At 40.0% G+C, this 17419-nt stretch overlaps 1 protein-coding gene and 1 long non-coding RNA gene across 3 annotated transcripts; both read left to right on the top strand.

The window, feature by feature from the left end:
* Positions 1-84: 84 nt before the first annotated feature.
* On the top strand, positions 85-1061 carry LOC113462833. Its single transcript, XR_003386001.2, has 2 exons — positions 85-232; positions 378-1061. It is a non-coding gene; the product is annotated as an uncharacterized LOC113462833 (long non-coding RNA).
* A 3564-nt stretch (positions 1062-4625) lies between these two features.
* Positions 4626-17196, top strand: LOC103708738 (glucan endo-1,3-beta-glucosidase 14-like). 2 transcript variants are annotated; one of them, XM_008793796.4, is made up of 3 exons: positions 4626-5295; positions 6230-7240; positions 16868-17196. In XM_008793796.4, the coding sequence occupies exons 1-3, from the start codon at positions 5034-5036 to the stop codon at positions 17047-17049; spliced, it is 1455 nt and encodes a 484-aa protein (XP_008792018.1). In that variant the 5' UTR covers positions 4626-5033; the 3' UTR covers positions 17050-17196. The 2 variants fall into 2 exon arrangements, with proteins under 2 accessions (XP_008792018.1, XP_008792019.1); XM_008793797.4 differs by having other exon boundaries at positions 4632-5295; positions 6230-7269.
* Positions 17197-17419: the final 223 nt, after the last annotated feature.

Below are 17419 nucleotides of genomic sequence, written 5' to 3'. Positions count from 1 at the left end.
AGCAAATATAGGTTATATGGATATAGGTACGCTAATATCCAATCTTTTCTTCTTCCTTCTTTTTTCTTTTTTTCTTTTTTTTTTTTCTTAGCTAAGCCGAAGAGAAGGGGTGGCGGGTGGTTGTGATCATGTGGTCTGGCGAAGTAGCGGCGGCGACCAGCAGAGGGCGAGGGACGGCGGCAGCCGGCCGTGGTCTGATTCTAGCCCTATGCCATGTCATCAAATTCAGTTGGTACGTAACCTGTGCAAGGAACAAGGGCAATGCATGGATGCATGTTAGCATGGCCTGTGAGAAAAAAAAAAAGCTTGCGTGTATGGACTCGTCTCTTTCCTGTATTATTTCTCTCTGATAATGTGGCAAGTCTTTGAATCCGCAGGAACCCAGAGTGCGGAAGTGACAATGTCAGGAGTTGCAGGTAATGCTCCTGAAGCTCCTCAAGGTAAATTTGATCGGTGCCTTGAGGTGATGCCGAAGTTGCCGAAAAGCTTCTGGATTATGATAAAAGTTTAGATGCCTGAAGCGACAGCTTGTACAGTTGTACCTATGGGTGAGGTGGAAAACAGAATTGGGAGACTGGAAAAATGGTATAAAAAAAGGAGGCTGGTGATAAACCAGACGCTGAAAGAATGCGTTCTGGTAGCGAATGTGCGAATCGGATTAAAGGTGCTTCTCACCCTACAGCAAATCGATGAGTGGTAAGTTACGTGCAAATATGTGGCGATTGTGAAACTCTTGGAGGCAGCCATTGGGTAGGAGAGCAGGCAGGGAGCAAAGCGTGAGGCGATCCAGAACGCAGTGGTATGGTTAAACAAGAGCAAGTGGGATCTGGTTTTGCTTGCTAGCCGCTACCTATGGTGATCACAGCCATGTGCGGAGCGTGATGTGGGGCCCTTGCGTGATGCCATGTACCTTGCATGCAACACTGAATGCGCATCATCCGCGCGGACTCCGCCATCACCGTCCATGTGTGGGTTGTGTTTGCACCGATGACGAGGTAAACCCATTCTCTCAGTTGTAAGATGATACCGTCATCTGCTTATAAATGAGGCTCACTCTAATACCGCCCCGCACCCCACTTTCGATTAACTAAAGATGCTAGGTTTGATTCTTAGTGGCGTATCTCGCCTGAAAAATCTGAATCTAGGTGCGCGCAAATGGGTTTCCCTCCCTCCCCATCTCCTCTCCCTAAAAAAATAAAAATAAAAATAAAAATAAAACTCTCTTTTTTTTTTTTGATGCACTATATTTGTTACATACCTTTATAATTGATCTCAACCAGATCCACAGACTTTGGGCAACTAGTTGGTCTTGTGACTGGCCACACTTACTGCAACGTTACAAGATACGCGTTCGTTTGCAACATCTGATGTAACTTGAAACTGCTATATCCATGGTTCAGGAGTAATTCGCTTTCAGTCCCATCTCCTACCCGTAGTCAGCATTCTATTGGCATCCAATATAAAACCTGTAAAAAAATCCAACTTGTTGCGGGGACGGCATTCTGCCGGAGCTTCACACAACAGCCTAGCCCACATTAAGCTAGCAGAGAAAGAGGACCGCGTTCCTCTCGAGGTATTGTCCGCTTTGGGGGTCGAGCGTACCGGAGCCCTTCTCACGGTTTTGTCCCACAAAAGGGCCCTCGAGAGGAAAGGATTTCCATCCCCCATTTAAGGCACGGAACCTTTTCACTACTAGCCGATGTGGGACTAAATTCTAGCGCCATCTGATGCGGGATTTGCACCCCGTCACCAGCAAAGTCCCTACCGATTCGAGCAGCGGAAGAGAAAGTGTCCCTCAGAAGGTATTGTCCGCTTTGGGTCCGATTCGAAGTCGAGCGTACCCGGAGCCCTCCTCACGGCGCCTCACGGTTTTGCCCCACAAAAGGCGCCTCCTGAGGGAAGGGTTATTGAGCCCCCCATTATATGGCACAGACCTTTCCGCTACACGGTCGATGTGGGACTAAATTCGGGGAATCCCCCGTAACACAGCCCCCCTAGCGGGAGGTCCTGTGCCCGGGTCGGCTCCTTACTGGATAGGCGGAGGTTCAGGCCCTCCTTATAGCGCCATCTGATGCGGGATTTGCACCCCGTCACCAGCATAGTCCCCACCGATCCGAGCAGCAGGAAAGAAAGTGTCCCTCAGAAGGTGTTGTCCGCTTTGGGTCCGATTCGGGGGTCGAGCGTACCCGGAGCCCTCCTCACGGCGCCTCACGGTTTTGCCCCACAAAAGGCGCCTCCTGAGGGAAGGGTTATTGAGCCCCCCATTATATGGCACAGACCTTCCCGCTACACGGTCGATGTGGGACTAAATTCGGGGAACCCGGGGGAAAGGGGGAGCTGTGTTACGAGGGGATCCCCGAATTTAGTCCCACATCGACCGTATAGCGGGAAGGTCTGTGCCATATAATGGGGGCTCAATAACCCTTCCCTCAGGAGGCGCCTTTTGTGGGGCAAAACCGTGAGGCGCCGTGAGGAGGGCTCCGGGTACGCTCGACCTCCGAATCGGACCCAAAGCGGACAATACCTTCTGAGGGACACTTTCTCTCCCGCTGCTCGGATCGGTGGGGACTATGCTGGTGACGGGGTGCAAATTCCGCATCAGATGGCGCTAGAGGAAAGGTCTGAACCTCCGCCTATCCAGTAAGGAGCCGATCCGGGCACAGGACCTCCCCGCTGGGGGGGCTGTGTTACGGGGGGTTCTCCGAATTTAGTCCCACATCAACCGTGTAGCGGGAAGGTCTATACCATATAATGGGGGGCTCAATAACCCTTTCCTCAGGATGCGCCTTTTGTGGGGCAAAACCGTGAGGTGCCGTGAGGAGGGCTCCGGGTACGCTCGACCCCCGAATCGGACCCAAAGCGGACAATACCTTCTGAGGGACACTTTCTCTTCCACTGCTCGAATCGGTGGGGACTATGCTGGTGACGGGGTGCAAATCCCGCATCACAACTGTTTTTGCTGTCTGATGTTAAATTGTCGACTGTAGAGTTGCAACTAGACCAGATCCAACCTACTAGACCTGATATTTGGCAGCTTTGGGATTGGGATCTTGGCTCGCCAGGTCAGATTGGCCCAAAATTTTCAGGTTCTAGAATTTGGACCACGTTGGAGTTAAAAGAATAGCCCGACCTGTCTTGACCTGAAAATTTGAATAATATAAAATATCAATATTCATGAATATCCTTAATTTCTTCCCTATAATTTTCCACTCCGTTTCCCTCAAAATCTCGACCACCCTTTCCTCTTTCCTCCTCCTCCTCCTCCTGGCTGATTTTAGCTTCTTAATGTAGATTCGATTTGGCTGGGAGTTTAGTTTATGGGAGTCCAAGTGATGGTGTTTGGTGGGAGTCTAAACAAAAAGGTGAGGAAAGCTATGCCAGGTAGATTTTGTTTGGTTATCAAAAATTTTGAAATAAGCTAAAAATTGGAAAATAACATTCATATTCTTATGAAATGAAAAAAAATAATCTATATGATAATATTTCATAAATATATTAATATCTTCCCTCAAAAAATAATAACAATATTGTTGAATAACATTGTACATTATATATCATAAATTATAACAACACAGTGTTATGACATTTTATGATTTATATTAATACCTTAATATTATATCAATATTAAGGAATAGTATTGTATATTATGCTTATAGTATTATGGCACATTATATTATTTAATGAACACCATAAAGACAAAATATATCTATAGTGATATTTTTATATTATAATATTAATATGTTAAATACTATGTTAGTATTAAATAATAATATTTTATTATATTTGATTCATTCAAAAAGAAGGAAGGAAGAAAAGTAAACTTTATAATCTTCGCTTTTACTTCCTTTATTCCCTTTCTTCGAAATCATAGCATATGCCATGTATTTATAGAATGAGGTCTTTCTTATTTCATTTGAATTTTTTAATTAGAAGAAAATGATTTTTTTATGCTAGTGAAGTTTAGTCCAAATTAAAAAAAATGACAAAATGACAAAAATTATCAAAATAGTAACAATTTTTTTAAAAATTTAAATCTAGATAAAAGTTTGATACCAACTTCTACTTCAACTTTGTTTAAAGTTCTATTTTCTTATATTAAAAATTATGACTTTCCAAAATTATAGCCACATTGATCCATGACAAGTCATATGATTCTCTTGGATCGTTACTATATTAATAGATATCTACATAATATATTATTAGAATTTTACATATGATCTTATATTAAAATAGCATATATAATGACATGATATTACAAGGTTAATATTAAAAAAAATTAACGTGAAACATTAAACATGAATATATTATTTTAGCAATATTATATAATACTAATATACATGAGAATAGTATAGAAATATTATAGTTTAATATTATATCATGTCAAGAATAATGGAATATTAATTTCATTGCCATATAATAAATAATAGTTATTTATCAATAACAAATAATATATCATTATATAGTTAAGTTGTTATATTATAATATTATCAATAATTATTATAGCATGCCGAGTTATATTTCGATATCATATATTAGTCCGGGAGGCCCTCGCACTCCAACGCGGGACGGTAGAGAAGGCGGTACACGGTTCGTTTTCTTATAGTCTTCGTCAAAGAATCCTTCTTTTTTCGGTTGCTCTCCCGCAGCCACAGCCGGCCGAGGCCGTCGCTTTTTTCCGCAGAGCCACGTAAAGGATTAAAAAAGAAGAAAAACAGAGAGTCTGGCATAGCACGACAACAAACCGAGAGGCCTCGAAAGAGAGAGGGCGAGAGAGAGGGAGGGGTGCGGAGGATGCTAAGAGGGGGAGGCAGGCAGCCACAAGTAACTGAGTGGAGCTTGGCCCCTGCGGGAGGACGAGGGAAGGGGGAGGGAGAAGGAATCTATTCGGTTCTTGTCTCTCTTCATTTCTCTCTCTCTGCGGGTGGTGAGTGGGTTCTTTACTTTCCTTCCACCGGGGGTTGCCGTGGTTGTGGTGGTGCGTTGGGAGGGGAAGAGGAGGTAGCCGTGGTTGGTTAAAGAATCTGGTCTATGGCATGCCTCGGGAACAAGCAACGCCCTTTCTCCTCCCGCTTTCCTTACCCCACATGGCATCTTCCTCCACTGCGCTCGCTCTTCTCATCACAATCCTCATCATCGTCATCCCCTGCCCCCTCCTCCTGTTCTTTTTCTTCTCCCGCCGCCAGCTTCGCCGCCCTCTCCCTCTTCCGCACAACGAGAAGAAGAAGGAAACGAAGATGATGTCTGGGCTGCTCCTCTTCGTTTGCCGCTGCCTCCTCCTCGTCCTTGCTTCTCACGGTATAACTCTCTCCTTGTCTCTGCGCCTTTTTGCCGCCAGCCATGCCTATCATCTTTTGCGGTATAACTCGTTCCTTATCTCCTTGTACTTACCCCTGCCTTTTTCTTTCCACCATCTTTCGCCCTTTTCTTTCTTTCTTTCTTTCTTTCTATTGAAATTTCAAAACTTTCTCCCTCCCTTCTTCTTGACATCGTCCCGAAAGTGCATTCCTGCTCTACACGGACCCCTGCAGGTGCACGTATCCCATAGGTTCAAGATTTTGAGAGGTTTCTTGATCTTGATGTCCTGATTCTGATCACCTGAGAACCTCTCTCCGTCTTTCATCCTCTTCCTTCTTCTCTTCTAGTACCCACCACCTTTCATGACAGGTTCCTCTCGCATCTCAGACGGCACTCTTCCATGTCGTTCTTTGAATCCCCATTTGCATATCATGACTGATTGTTCTTATTAAGTTTAAATTCAACGCGTGATGCTTTCAACGACTGAATTTTGGGATCTCTTTCATTTAATCTGCTGAAGGATTTTTTTTTTCTTCTTTCCAAATTGATTGAAGGCCTGTATATTTTATTTATTTATTTATTAGACCTCATCTCTCTGCTCACCACCTTGGCTAAAAGGCTGCCTGGGACGGTCACCGCCAATTTATAGATAGAGAATGTCTCATGAGAGGTTTTGTGTATGTATCAATAGTTGGGTGAAATGGTTAAAAAACAAAAAAAGGATTGATCTGTATTTTGTTGTGTTCTTTGACGCAATCACTTAATTGTACCTCTTCATGGTCCGATGGAAAATTTGTTAAATTTGAGATATCAGATAAGTGATCAAAATCCCTGCAGGTTATCTTTTTTCAGCCTAACATGCGGATTAGAATCTCTGGTCATGATGTTATATGAACTGTCTGCCGGTTACTGAGCTGTTTCTGTTTTTGTGCAGGCCCTGTGACGGTCCAGGCATTTACTGGAACTTATGGCATAAACTATGGTAGGATCGCTGACAACATTCCTCCACCTGAGAATGTTGTCATACTTTTGAAAGCAGCAAAGATAAAGAATGTTCGAATCTATGATGCTGATCACAGTGTCCTCAACGCGTTCAAAGGGTCTGGGCTTGAACTGGTCGTGTCAATTCCTAATGAATATGTTACAGACATGAGCGTGAATGAAGACCGGGCAATGGAGTGGCTCAAGGAAAATGTGCAACCCTTTCTGCCTGATACGCATATCCGAGGGATTGCTGTGGGGAATGAAGTGTTGGGAGGGACGGATCAAGCACTGGCAGAAGCATTATTAGGTGCTATCACAAATGTGTACAGTGCTCTTGAAAGGCTTCAATTGACAGATCTTATTGAGGTCTCAACACCTCATTCAGAGGGCGTGTTTGCTAATTCTTATCCACCATCATCATGCACTTTTAAGGAAAGCGTCATTGTATACATGAAGCCGCTCTTGGACTTCTTTTCACGGACTGGTGCTCCCTTCTATGTCAATGCCTATCCATTTTTGGCTTACAAAAGTGATCCTGAGCATATTGATATTAACTATGCCCTCTTTAAGTCAAACTCTGGAATTTATGATGCAAAGACCAGTCTGCACTATAACAACATGTTGGATGCTCAGATAGATGCAGCTTATGCTGCTCTGGAAGCTGCTGGCTATGAGAAGATGGAGGTCCTGGTTGCAGAGACAGGTTGGGCTTCAGCTGGGGATGAAAATGAAGCAGGAGCTACAGTTCAGAATGCAAGGACTTACAATTTCAATCTGCGTAAGCGGCTTTTCAAGAAGAAAGGGACTCCACTCAGGCCAAAGATTGCGGTTAAGGCATATTGCTTTGCCTTGTTTAATGAGAATTTGAAGCCTGGACCAGCATCTGAGAGACATTTTGGACTGTTCAAGGCTGATGGGAGCATTGCGTACAATATTGGTTTTCGGGGACTGAAGCCTTCAGGTGCATCTCGATCTCTTTTATCTTTGAAGGTATGCAACATATCTAAAACTTGTAAGCTCTCAAGTGACCTTTGCTGTTATTTGGAAACTAGGAGACCTAACTTCTCTTTTGGTATACAAAATGCTTGTAGTTGTAACCTAAACAGGAACTGCTTGAACGTTATCCTATCATAGTGTAATGATGAATGATGATAACATTAGGCATGCTTTAAGTTTTTGAGTTAATATTCTATATACAAAATGCTTCTAGTTGTAACCAAAATTGAAACTGCTTGAACATTATATTATTGTAGTGTAGTGGTGAGTAATAATGACCCTTGGGCATGTTACTTACATCCATCCATAAATACATGCAACCATACATAGCTACATACATACATAAGATCTTTCTCTTTAATTATGCCTTAAATAGCCAACTATTATCTTGTGCATTATGCTTGAAGGCAAGGTTCACCATTTGAATATTGGACCCCATACCGATACAACGCCGATAAAGTATTGGCATACGAAGGTCGGCTTAGCATGCTAAGACTCAGTATGCCTTCCGTACCAAGTCTCAGTTCAATATCGGTACAGTATGATATCCTCGATATGGAACTGTACGCACCGGTACAGCGAACAATGCATGAAAATGTTCATTGTAATGCACTAGGTATGTTGAATTTGCTTGATTGAGTGTTCTTGTAAGCCTTAAGCTACTTTGTTGCAGTATGCTAGTAAAGAGTTGCTTTTAGGCATCGGAAAAATCTAAAGTATCGTGTTGTGTGAAAATTGCTTGCTCACTATAGTGATGTACTGTCCTATATGGTAAATGCTTTGTGTATCACTCCAAAGACAAAAGCATGTCAACATAAATAGATGCGAAGAACTTTCAATGAATACTTAAGCACTCAACAAATCTTCTTTTTCCTAATAAAGAGGCATACTTCAGAACACTACACTTTTGACTCATCCAAACAGGTCTTGCATTCTAAGTCAGCTAGATCATCATTTAATAGCATGCGAAAGTAATCATTGCCTGCAAATTAGAAACAACAATAAGCATATTATGACTAAAAGAGTTTTAGATAAAAGTATATTTGAAAGAATTGTGGGTTAAACATGAAGCATGCATGCAAACTAGGCCCATAACCCAAGGAGGTTTGCACTTCATGTACAAGGCTTGTGGCACAAGCAAGCTCATATGTAGAGCATGTGGGCACACCAAGGACAAGAGTGTCAGGCATGCCCAACTCATTCTGCATTCAAAGATTGGTAAACTGTTCAACTCCAGCTGCAACTGCCAAAGCAAGAGGTTAGGGGTACATTCAAAATTCTGCTTGGTAAATTGTTGTGTCTTGGTCACATTTCAAGTACATCATGGTTGCCCTTGGGATTCTCTCTGTCTTTGTAGGATCTTATATGCGAACTGCACTTTAAGCTATTTGTTTTGTCATGTCACCATGAATAATGGAAGCAGCCTAGATGTCAGCAATCTCAAGCGTAACATACATTCAATCTCAAGCTTAACTTACATGGATTAGCAAATATACATTATGAGAGGTTAAAAAAATCTTGGCCTTACCTTTGGCAAACAAAGAAATGATATAGTCCTGAGGATAGCATTACAGGATATTTGGTTTGAGAAATGCAAACCAAAGGAAAAACACGGAGAAGAAAGAAAAGAAAGAAGAGAGAAATGTGGGTAACCAAAAAATTTTCTTTAAATTAAAAAATATCTTTCTTTTGATTATAGTTTTCTGATCATCACTTACTCTTATATACAAGTATCCTTGGCTGACACCGAAACATATATTGAACTATTGAAGCAATTATTTTATTACTGATTTTTCAATGAGCAATTTGTTTATCCTATATCTTTACCCAAATCATTTGCAACTGGTTGATCTTTATTTGGTGGATCTTCAGTCATTAATTTCACAACTTGCGTGATTGAAAGTAGCATCATCAGCTGGCAAATCTTCGAAAATTGTGTTTTCAGTTGTTCGACTTATCACAATTGGATTGTGCTCTCCATATCTATAGAATATGGACCTTCAAATGCCATTTGGTCGTATTTTGTCATCATCTGACTGAATAGCAGCCTCAACAGTGGGTTTAACAGCTGCTATATATTTTACCATTTTTAAAAGCTCTAAACTAGTTAATCTTGTTTTACTTTTTCCTTCTCCTTTTCCAGTAGTTTTCTTCCAAGCATCCCTTAGGTTTTCACCTTCTATGTTCTGTATGACCACAGTTTTGGTAAGATGATTACCCTAACAATGATTGTCTAATATCAAACAAATGTTGCCTTGAGGTTAGGGTTGCATGATGCTTCTTGAGGGAAAGAGAAGGAAGAAGATATGAGTAGGAGAAGAAAAAGGAACAAGAGGTGATCATGGAATTGACATCAAGACTCTTCAAAAATGAGCATTTGAAATTTGAATCTCAATGTTTGGATCTGCCCTCAGTCTCATATAAGAGATATCTAAATGACCCCAATCATAATCCTTACAAATTAAGAATTTCTTAATGCCATATATCATCAAGTTGAATTTTCGACCCAAATCTAAAAAGAAATCCGACTCAATCAAAACATTGACCAATCCTTTCTAATTGTATTACTGATGAACTAAACACTGGTCAAATATTGAGGAGATCTTAACAAATCAAAATTTTCTAAAAAACTCAGATTTTCAGCTTGTGATTAGCCCAAAGATGCATAAATAGGTGCCTCCAACATGTACCATGTTCTGCCAACCATTCCATGTGTCGTTCTTCCATGTTGAAGCAGAAAATTTTAAAAGATACCTAAAAGAATTTAATATCAAAAGGAAAAATGGATTCAATAGGTGGCATGCTGACTTGTAGTGGGTACTGACAAGGGTTTAAAATGCTAACCATAATGCCCTGTACCACAAGTTTTACCGCCCCATATTGCATGCCATACCTCCCCATAATGATTCATATGGGGAGCACCATCTGTTTTGATGAACTGTGATTAGATACGAGGGTGTGCTGTCAGTACATGATAGATATTGCGAAATTGCAAATCTTGGGTGCCAACATTGGTATGACATGCGTAGTTTTTACACTTTTTGAGATAATTTTGAAATACATAGGCATGACTAAATTTAATTTAATATTTTGATTACAAACACCAAAAGCATACTTTTGATATTCATGGTCCAAAATATCTCCAACCTCAAAAGGTTGTTCAAACTATTTAGTTGTCTCTATGAATCCTTGTTTTGCAATAATTCATGTTTAGAGCCATATCTGATGTTTGCCTAATTGCATATGAGATAGGCATTAGGAACATGTTATTGTAGTGGTGGATGGATCAGGAGTTCTTGGAATATGTGGTAAATTAAGTGCCCCCAATCAGTGTATCTTAGTTTATCAAGCCGGAATGACAAGCATTTTAGGCAATAGACATGCCATTACCTAGAGTGAAACAGCATCAACTTTTTCCCAAGAGTTACATGAGTTTTGGTTCCATAAATTCCTAGGTTGTTAGTTTTCTTATTATTATTATTATTATTATCATTCATAATTTATAGTTATAAACTTAGGGTAACATACCGTATGCATCCTAATGGGGTTCTTTGTTTACACCTTAGAGTTGATTCTAATGCTATAAAAAATACTACTTAAGATATGCCATCTTGGTACCAGGCTGTGTACCGGTGCCATCCTATTACTGTATCGGTATGGCCAGTGCGGAGGCCAATTCGCTATACTGAATATCGGCATCCCTTTATACCACGTACCGGTACCGAACAAGTATGGTACGGTATGCCCCATATCGTCTGGTTCGGCACGGTATGGCATACCTACTATTGCTTTTTACCTCTAGTGAAATCTTGAGATCATGATCATAAATGTGGATATTGATTTTTTTAACTTTTCTCCTCGATCTCATGGATTTCCAATGTCTTAAGTGTTTTCACTGCCTTAATGATCCTCTAACTAGCATAGATTAGAAGTTATTTACCCAATGCTTTTTTTGGCTACAACTAAATTTACTAACAATATAAATTGACTGGTATTGTCTTTAAACTATTAAGTTATTGCTCTGATATTCTATTTAGAATAGTCATCATACACTATGAACAAAACCCGAACTTTTCTTTTCTCTTTTTCTTAATGAATATTGATGAACCTTGAGAGGAGACAAAGAACTAGAAGAATGTCAGAAATGAAGAACTAATCATGATATGCTATTAATTATTTGAATATGCAAATTAGTATGCCATTTCTATTCTTCTTGATATTAAGCTTCCTTCATCAACTATCATCCATCTTTCAATTGAAGATGCTGATCTGCTCCGAATCCAACTTGTTTCTAGTGTCTATGCAAACAAAGCCCTCCTTATGAATGGAGTTTCTGCCGTATCCTTGCAGGCATAAAGTTTTTGTTGTAGCAAATTTGTCATTAGGAAACATTTTTCATAAGTTTGACTTAGCCTTAGGATATAAGAGTGCTATATTTTGATGATACACCCAAGGGGGGCATGTGAAAAGAGTTTTTCTTGGAAGTTTTATCCTTGTTTCCAAATCCAAATACTTTTTAATCTACATTCAAAAGCATTATATTGCCATATTATGCCACAATTTGGTGCATAAAAAGAGAGTTTCGGAGCTTTTTTGGGATCATCTTCATGCCGTCAATTGGTTAGCCCTGTCAACTACTTCAACCTCCATGTTGCTATACTCCTCATCTCATAATTAGGATCCCTTAAGATCTCCGAATTCAATTACCTTAGGAGACGTACAATAGATGTGCTCAACAACCAGAAGTATTATTGACCCTAGTTTCAACCCCTATACTATGGTTCCAAACAATTCTTATTAGTCATAGGAGTAATGATTCAACTTCTTATGAGACTTCAATATAATAGAAAGCCTCATAATCTGATTAAAACAAACTCCTTAAGAAGAAATGATGTCACCAATATTGCAATAATTTTCACTGCCATAGAATGCTGTACAACCCGATTTAGGACGTACTGAGCCGTATTAGGGGTGGACTGGTACGGTTCCGCCCCTCAGTTCGAAGAACTTGTAAGGAAGGGGAAGAAGTAGAGAGTGGAAAAGAGAGAGAGGGAGGGAGGGAGAGGGAGGATGGGGAGGATGGGAGGGAGAGAGAGAGGGAGAACTATGCGAAAGCCCTCTTTCGGCCTCTTCTGGTCCTCTAGCCCTCTGCCTCCCTCTTCCTCCCTCCCTTGCCAGCTCTCTCTTTGTCGGTACATGCCGGAACAGAATGGCATGATGCCATATCATACCGTATCACTAGCCAATCAGAATGGGTGCCAGTACCGGTTCGCCACTAAATAAAACTCAAGGCCAGAAATGTAGAATTGCTACATAGAATTGTTGAACTTTTCACTGAAGTATGCCAGCGGATGTCTTTGTGTAAAACAACTTGATGCGAGCATCAAATTAATAGTAGCCTGATACCTTGAAAAACTTGTCAAATCTACTGGCTAAAAATTAGGTGCTTCAATTGTCTTATGAACGAATATCTTCAACACATCGCTTTTATCCTTTGTTTAAACAAATGGTTGTTCTTGCCAAACTTGATGAGTTCTATTAGGGAGTTGAAATCAAATTCGTTATAGAAAATAGCTACTCTGTGAAATATATACACCTCATCTATTGTCAGAACAACCACTCAATAGTGGCTTGAACTTTCTATGTGTCCACTTAGATGCCTCTAGATGACAAAAAAAAAACCAGAAAAGAAATGTTTAGGCATATAATGGGAACTTTCTACAAATTGATATAAAAGCTTCTCCTGATGTAGAACTGTCATCATTTGTTAAATATTGTACTTAAGATGCTTATAAGATGTTCATACAAACAAATAATTCATCAAAGCACTTAGATAAAAGTTTTTCAACCAATAGATATAATGCTTGTGTCATCATTTTGATGAGAGTGTTGTTCGATCAAAAGGCAAGATAAGCCATTCGTAGACATGCACCTTTGATACAAATGTCATTTTTCACTTATTATCTAGTCAAATTTGTATCTGAAGGTATCACTTATTCTATTCTTCAACTATTCAATATGATAGAAATTCCAAAAGTTTACCAAGTCATACGATGGAGTATAGTTATTTCATGGTCATCTTTCTAATTGCACAAGTGTTTGCACATTTGTTCCATGTCTTGTTGAAACTCCCTAATTATTAACTTATCTGGTTACTTATTTACCTCCTATTAACTCTAGATATTTGGTAAGGTATATACAATGTGTTGGCAGGTCTAACAAGTGACTACAAGTAAAACTTCCTAAACATCCTGCATATCTCTTAGAGTAGGCAATCCTTTGACAGCTCCTAAGCAACCGCCATCATCACCATTTAGTTTTTTCTTTTTGTGACAAAAATGGGGATGGCCGCAAATTGTTGTCAAATAGATTAGTTGGAAAGATTGACTATAGTTTTACAGCTATTTTCCCACCTGATGTCACTCTAAGGATTGATGTCATATTCTTGGAGAAAATAACTTTAGACGAAAGAGATCCATGTTATGCAGACCTACTATATTCAAAGTATGCCTTTGGCTACCTTCAACTTGGAAAGACATTTTCAGCTTATGCAGCCTAACTAGACTGGCCTGATTTTGGACAGGCTTGAGTAAAGGTTTTTGGCTTGTCAGCTGGGCCAAGTATATTGAGGCCTGACCAGATATCAAGTTGGTTGGGGTTCGCTTAATTTGACATTGGCCTGGCCTGACTATGCTTGACAGTAAATTAGTTACAAATATCACTTTTGTGTGTGTGTATATATATATAATTTATGTATTTATGAGTCCTAGCTCTCATCGCAACAGCAGAACTATCTGGTCCTGTACTCTCTTCTCAAGTGCTAAACCCCATCCGGTGGAAACCTAGTTCCCCTTCCCCCCTCGTCTTCCCTGTTGAGTCACATTCTCACCACTGCCAATTGGCAATTCTGAATCATATGCCCCTCCCAGCTCCTTTCCCCCACTATCTCCCTTTCCCCAATCGCAATCCAGAGTGACAGAACCCCCTCTCTCTCTGCTTAACCTTTTACCCTCGTAGAGCTGCATTTGCATAGCAACAACTACTGCTGATTTTAACAATTCAAAGCCAATATGCCTTTCCAATCATTCATGGATCTAATGCTTTGTTGGGTCAGATTGGCTGGCCTCGGGCTGTAGGAGTCAAGCCTGAGTCCGAGCTGAATGCGGCTCGAGCTAGCATGTTTAGTTGATGTCCAAATGTGGCACGGCTCAAACCTGGTTCAGGCTGGTATATGCATAAGTGCATATATAATAGAGGTCCTTTACTTTTTTCTCTTCATATCATCACATATTGAGATCACTAAATGATTTCTCTAGGATTTCCTTAGTTTAAAACTCCATGGGCTTCCAAGCTAATCTTTCTGTTGAGTTGGAAAAGTATTGGCATGCCCATCATTTGAGAACCTTTCTATAAACATCTGATTGTCTGCTTAACAACATTTAGCTCAACTTCAGGGATGTTCGTATCATCACATCTGTATGCATTCTTTCCCAAACTCCCTTGTTTTAGAAAGTGATCGAGTGGCGGAGAAAAATTGGCATGGCATTTGACGTCGTTGACCTATGATATGTGGTGCACAAGTTTCTGCCCAAGTTCCAACTGTGTTGTGTTTCATTGATCACTTGTCATCCTTTTTCTGGGTGGATGATTAATTATCATCCTTGGTGCATAAACTTTGTATTGAATTTCATTGAGCACCTGCCATCCTTTGTGCATGAGAGTCATTTTTTTTCATCAGTCACCTGTCATCCTAGGTTCGTAAGAGTTAGTATTTCATTGATCACCCATCATCATGGTTTAAAAACCTCTAGAACATGACAGTACGAGTGGTACCATATTATTCCGGCAAAAAAGGGGCACTGGCACACAGGATGTCAGCGTGGGACTACATCCCATACTATGTGTTGATGCCCTGAAAAAGCGAATGCACCCTTTGATACCGGTTTTAAAACCTTGCATGTCATCCTTGATACCCAAGTTCGACAGTATTGTATTTCATGTGTCACCTTATCCTTCAAATCTTGAAAATCATTATCAACATGTTAGCCTTAGAAGCACAGCGAATAGTATTTGGAGCAATATCTTTATTGGCTTGAAATGCCTCACATGACTTGGTGTAATGTAGTCATCTTTTTGAAACCACCATCTCAGGATCAACTTATATGGTGCACAAGTTTCTGCACATGTTCTATCAGCAGTTTATTTCATTGATCATCTGTCATCCTTGGTTCATAAGATCAACCACTTCAAGTTGACATGATTGTTTTTATTTTTTGGTTAATTTGTATATTTGGGGTGGGCTTGGGTGGGGAGTGAGTGGTTCTAGAAAAAGTATCTTAGCCTTATGTGTCAAGCAGTTGCTAAAGGTCATAGATCTCTCCTGGTCTACCCTAGGCACTAGGCTTTATAGTATCTAAGACTCGAGATGTGTTTTCATTTCTTGCGTGCTGCTTGGAGGCCAGATTTTTAAGCCTAAGCTGACAATTTAAACTTGGCCGAGCCTTTACGAGACAAATAGCTAATCAATATAATATTTAGATAGGTTTTCCTTTGTGAGGGAAGTTTGGAGACCTCTTGGTGCCCTCGAGATGAATGCCATTGCTATAGCTTAGGTTTGGCTAGAAGGCCAAATTTTCAAGCAAAAGCTTGAAGTTTTTTGGTTCAAGTATTTTTGGGGCAACCTTAACATATTCGTACCTCTAATTGCATTTAAGGTTGTAATGATAACACCTTCTTTCAGGGGTTTAAAAAAAACAGTCGTTGATGGACCCATTTTAATTGAAGTTTACTAGGGATTCTTTAGAGAGTAAGTTATTTGGAGCAAAGGTCTCATTAAAATATTGAAATAACCTTCGAAAGTGATGGAAAGGGAAGAGGTTATCTCATGGTCTGTCCACTAGAGATAGTATACAGAGCTGGGTTCAACTATACCTATTTTAGTTTTGGGACGCTGATAATATGAATGTTGTTTTGTTCCCAGAGCATTTCAATATGTTAAGATCTCAAGAAATTTGTTAATTGATACATGCTTTTGTTCAAATTGCCATTACATATGTGGACCGGTTAGTAGTAGTGTTTGAGGTCATGTTTACATGTGGCTTGTCAGCACTTGTTTGTGCCAGAATTCCATTCCCCAAGTCATTTCCCTCTTTTCTTTCATTCTTCATTTATTTATTTATTATTTATTTATTTATTTACCCGATCATGTTAGTTAAAAGAGTTGGGAAGCGATAATGCATGATTGGTGTGAAAGACGTCAGAAGCAGCAGAGAAAGTAATTTAGATATGACAAAAACCAGAAACTAATCCAATGATGAACTTAGATTATTGTATTTGCTATAGCTCCGTTTTGTGCTGAAGGGGTTGAGCATATGTTAGAGGTAGATTGAGAATTACTGATATGGATATATGAATATTATGGCTTGTGAAAGTTTGTGAGTGAATTAACCTGGGAACTAAATTGCTTGCTGCTGTTAATATACATGGCAGCATATATTGGCAGTTCTTTTTTCCACTTTGTTACTAATCATAACGCAATGCCCTTTGCTGCAGACTTAAAAACTCTCTAATGCTCTGGGGGTTATGGTTGCAGGATCTTGGAGCTCGAGGTTGGGTTGCATCTTACTCCATGGTTCTCACCACCTGTATGGCAGCCCTCCTGGCTTTGACAATGTGACGGGGCCATTTGTAGAAAATGTGCATTGGATGTGCTTGAGTTGGATCACGGAAATGTTCTTCCAGATCTGGTCCCCAGTGTGCATCACCCATTCATAGATTGGTCATTTACAGGTTTTCTTGAGTTTGTGATTGGAAATAGTTGATCATTTTATGTACTTCAGCACTGTTCTCAATTGTATGTTCATAGGAATATGAACGCTAGAAGCAAAAATAAAATATAAATTGAGAAACTATTAATTGATCTCTTCTTTTTTCTTCATTTTTTTCTTTTAATGTTGACTGCATACACGAGGACAGGCGATAAAGATAGGACTTAACAGAGCAAGAAACGTACATGTGGTCTTCTTTTTCAACAACTAATTTTAATTAACCTCATTTTTTTTGGAGGGGCAATTATTAGGTGGACGAAGTCCACCGTGCACCTAAGATGAATAAAATCTCTTCTATTTTCTCTTTTTTTTTTTTT

This window comes from Phoenix dactylifera, chromosome 8 (genome assembly GCF_009389715.1).
Source record: "Phoenix dactylifera cultivar Barhee BC4 chromosome 8, palm_55x_up_171113_PBpolish2nd_filt_p, whole genome shotgun sequence".
Classification (NCBI taxonomy): Eukaryota; Viridiplantae; Streptophyta; class Magnoliopsida; order Arecales; family Arecaceae; genus Phoenix; species Phoenix dactylifera.
Note: the sequence above shows the minus strand (reverse complement) of the source record. Positions and strands in the feature narration are given on the sequence as shown.